At 40.2% G+C, this 5,000-nt stretch overlaps 1 protein-coding gene across 3 annotated transcripts in view; it reads left to right on the forward strand.

Moving 5' to 3' along the window:
• The window catches only part of LOC125037814 (trithorax group protein osa-like), a 55,323-nt gene that overhangs the window by 26,872 nt on the left and 23,451 nt on the right, over positions 1-5,000 (forward strand). For all 3 annotated transcript variants that reach the window (XM_047631046.1, XM_047631048.1, XM_047631047.1), the window contains one exon: positions 1-868. This exon is cut by the window's left edge and continues 307 nt beyond it. In XM_047631046.1, the coding sequence (XP_047487002.1) occupies positions 1-868 (868 nt within the window). The remainder of the gene's footprint in view (positions 869-5,000) is intronic.

Genomic DNA, 5,000 nt, shown 5'->3' on the forward strand with positions numbered 1-5,000 from the left:
AGCCTCCTCCTGATCAAAGATATCAGGGTAATGGACAGCCAGATGCTGCACAGACTTCGCCAAGTCAGCAGCAACGGGGATCTCCTCTAGGACATAATACACAAGGACCAGCTCAGCCAGGGCAGCCTCAGCAGCCATACCACCAAGGACAGTATCAAGGAGGGCAGTTTGCAGTGTCTGTTCAGCAGACAGATCAGAAGCACCAAGAAGGGGGAAGCCAAGAAGATCAGTATCAAGCAAATAAACCAGAAATTCCTTCCACATACCAGCAAGTGGCCCATCAACCAGGGCAATTTCCTCAAGGCCCACCAAAGGAAGGCTTAGCTATAATTGGTGGATCCTCGGAATCACATTTTCCCCAGGGGACGCCACATCATGGGCCTCCCCAGCAAGGATCTGCATCACAGGGGCCTCCCCAGCAAATACCACCTCAGCAGGGGGCCCCAGCAGAAACACAGTATCAACCAGGACCTCCACCATTACAGCAGCAACAGCAGAGTCAGCAATATCAGCCAGGACAGTATACCCCAGCTGGACAGTACCCTTGGGCACAATATCCACAGCCCACCAGTGGTCCTGGGCCATATCCAGGAGGTCCTGGTACCTTTGGGAGCAGTCCTGGACCTGGGCCATACTCAAGTGGGCCAGGACCTTATAATGGACCTGGCGGGCCAAGCACAGGTGTTCCCTACACTGCAGCAGGACCAGCTGGCTCTAGCCCATATCCAGGAACAAGCAATGGGCCAGCAGGACCAAGTCCATATCCTGTAGGACCTAGTGCAGCTGGAGGACCCACACCCTATGCCGTTGGACCTGGACCTAGTGAGGATAGGCAACCCATGTTGCAAGACCCAAAAGCAGACCCAGGGTGAGTAATCAACAGTTGTGTACATATAAGATTACTTCAATACCTTTAAAGTATTAACAAGTGTGAAACATTGATAATCATAATTTTCTGGTATATTAAGAATAACAGTATTGGTTAAAGAACTTAAGTTACCTGATAATAAGTCAGATTGACTGAAGTATCATCAGTGAACTGTTGTACAGTAGATTAGTAGGGGTTGTATGAATACAACTAATGGCTCAAGTACGTATGTACGTATGTACGTATGTACGTATGTACGTATGTACGTATGTACGTATGTACGTATGTACGTATGTACGTATGTACGTATGTACGTATGTACGTATGTACGTATGTACGTATGTACGTATGTACGTATGTACGTATGTACGTATGTACGTATGTACGTATGTACGTATGTACGTATGTACGTATGTACGTATGTACGTATGTACGTATGTACGTATGTACGTATGTACGTATGTACGTATGTACGTATGTACGTATGTACGTATGTACGTATGTACGTATGTACGTATGTACGTATGTACGTATGTACGTATGTACGTATGTACGTATGTACGTATGTACGTATGTACGTATGTACGTATGTACGTATGTACGTATGTACGTATGTACGTATGTACGTATGTACGTATGTACGTATGTACGTATGTACGTATGTACGTATGTACGTATGTACGTATGTACGTATGTACGTATGTACGTATGTACGTATGTACGTATGTACGTATGTACGTATGTACGTATGTACGTATGTACGTATGTACGTATGTACGTATGTACGTATGTACGTATGTACGTATGTACGTATGTACGTATGTACGTATGTACGTATGTACGTATGTACGTATGTACGTATGTACGTATGTACGTATGTACGTATGTACGTATGTACGTATGTACGTATGTACGTATGTACGTATGTACGTATGTACGTATGTACGTATGTACGTATGTACGTATGTACGTATGTACGTATGTACGTATGTACGTATGTACGTATGTACGTATGTACGTATGTACGTATGTACGTATGTACGTATGTACGTATGTACGTATGTACGTATGTACGTATGTACGTATGTACGTATGTACGTATGTACGTATGTACGTATGTACGTATGTACGTATGTACGTATGTACGTATGTACGTATGTACGTATGTACGTATGTACGTATGTACGTATGTACGTATGTACGTATGTACGTATGTACGTATGTACGTATGTACGTATGTACGTATGTACGTATGTACGTATGTACGTATGTACGTATGTACGTATGTACGTATGTACGTATGTACGTATGTACGTATGTACGTATGTACGTATGTACGTATGTACGTATGTACGTATGTACGTATGTACGTATGTACGTATGTACGTATGTACGTATGTACGTATGTACGTATGTACGTATGTACGTATGTACGTATGTACGTATGTACGTATGTACGTATGTACGTATGTACGTATGTACGTATGTACGTATGTACGTATGTACGTATGTACGTATGTACGTATGTACGTATGTACGTATGTACGTATGTACGTATGTACGTATGTACGTATGTACGTATGTACGTATGTACGTATGTACGTATGTACGTATGTACGTATGTACGTATGTACGTATGTACGTATGTACGTATGTACGTATGTACGTATGTACGTATGTACGTATGTACGTATGTACGTATGTACGTATGTACGTATGTACGTATGTACGTATGTACGTATGTACGTATGTACGTATGTACGTATGTACGTATGTACGTATGTACGTATGTACGTATGTACGTATGTACGTATGTACGTATGTACGTATGTACGTATGTACGTATGTACGTATGTACGTATGTACGTATGTACGTATGTACGTATGTACGTATGTACGTATGTACGTATGTACGTATGTACGTATGTACGTATGTACGTATGTACGTATGTACGTATGTACGTATGTACGTATGTACGTATGTACGTATGTACGTATGTACGTATGTACGTATGTACGTATGTACGTATGTACGTATGTACGTATGTACGTATGTACGTATGTACGTATGTACGTATGTACGTATGTACGTATGTACGTATGTACGTATGTACGTATGTACGTATGTACGTATGTACGTATGTACGTATGTACGTATGTACGTATGTACGTATGTACGTATGTACGTATGTACGTATGTACGTATGTACGTATGTACGTATGTACGTATGTACGTATGTACGTATGTACGTATGTACGTATGTACGTATGTACGTATGTACGTATGTACGTATGTACGTATGTACGTATGTACGTATGTACGTATGTACGTATGTACGTATGTACGTATGTACGTATGTACGTATGTACGTATGTACGTATGTACGTATGTACGTATGTACGTATGTACGTATGTACGTATGTACGTATGTACGTATGTACGTATGTACGTATGTACGTATGTACGTATGTACGTATGTACGTATGTACGTATGTACGTATGTACGTATGTACGTATGTACGTATGTACGTATGTACGTATGTACGTATGTACGTATGTACGTATGTACGTATGTACGTATGTACGTATGTACGTATGTACGTATGTACGTATGTACGTATGTACGTATGTACGTATGTACGTATGTACGTATGTACGTATGTACGTATGTACGTATGTACGTATGTACGTATGTACGTATGTACGTATGTACGTATGTACGTATGTACGTATGTACGTATGTACGTATGTACGTATGTACGTATGTACGTATGTACGTATGTACGTATGTACGTATGTACGTATGTACGTATGTACGTATGTACGTATGTACGTATGTACGTATGTACGTATGTACGTATGTACGTATGTACGTATGTACGTATGTACGTATGTACGTATGTACGTATGTACGTATGTACGTATGTACGTATGTACGTATGTACGTATGTACGTATGTACGTATGTACGTATGTACGTATGTACGTATGTACGTATGTACGTATGTACGTATGTACGTATGTACGTATGTACGTATGTACGTATGTACGTATGTACGTATGTACGTATGTACGTATGTACGTATGTACGTATGTACGTATGTACGTATGTACGTATGTACGTATGTACGTATGTACGTATGTACGTATGTACGTATGTACGTATGTACGTATGTACGTATGTACGTATGTACGTATGTACGTATGTACGTATGTACGTATGTACGTATGTACGTATGTACGTATGTACGTATGTACGTATGTACGTATGTACGTATGTACGTATGTACGTATGTACGTATGTACGTATGTACGTATGTACGTATGTACGTATGTACGTATGTACGTATGTACGTATGTACGTATGTACGTATGTACGTATGTACGTATGTACGTATGTACGTATGTACGTATGTACGTATGTACGTATGTACGTATGTACGTATGTACGTATGTACGTATGTACGTATGTACGTATGTACGTATGTACGTATGTACGTATGTACGTATGTACGTATGTACGTATGTACGTATGTACGTATGTACGTATGTACGTATGTACGTATGTACGTATGTACGTATGTACGTATGTACGTATGTACGTATGTACGTATGTACGTATGTACGTATGTACGTATGTACGTATGTACGTATGTACGTATGTACGTATGTACGTATGTACGTATGTACGTATGTACGTATGTACGTATGTACGTATGTACGTATGTACGTATGTACGTATGTACGTATGTACGTATGTACGTATGTACGTATGTACGTATGTACGTATGTACGTATGTACGTATGTACGTATGTACGTATGTACGTATGTACGTATGTACGTATGTACGTATGTACGTATGTACGTATGTACGTATGTACGTATGTACGTATGTACGTATGTACGTATGTACGTATGTACGTATGTACGTATGTACGTATGTACGTATGTACGTATGTACGTATGTACGTATGTACGTATGTACGTATGTACGTATGTACGTATGTACGTATGTACGTATGTACGTATGTACGTATGTACGTATGTACGTATGTACGTATGTACGTATGTACGTATGTACGTATGTACGTATGTACGTATGTACGTATGTACGTATGTACGTATGTACGT

Source organism: Penaeus chinensis, chromosome 24, assembly GCF_019202785.1.
Source record: "Penaeus chinensis breed Huanghai No. 1 chromosome 24, ASM1920278v2, whole genome shotgun sequence".
Classification (NCBI taxonomy): domain Eukaryota; kingdom Metazoa; phylum Arthropoda; class Malacostraca; order Decapoda; family Penaeidae; genus Penaeus; species Penaeus chinensis.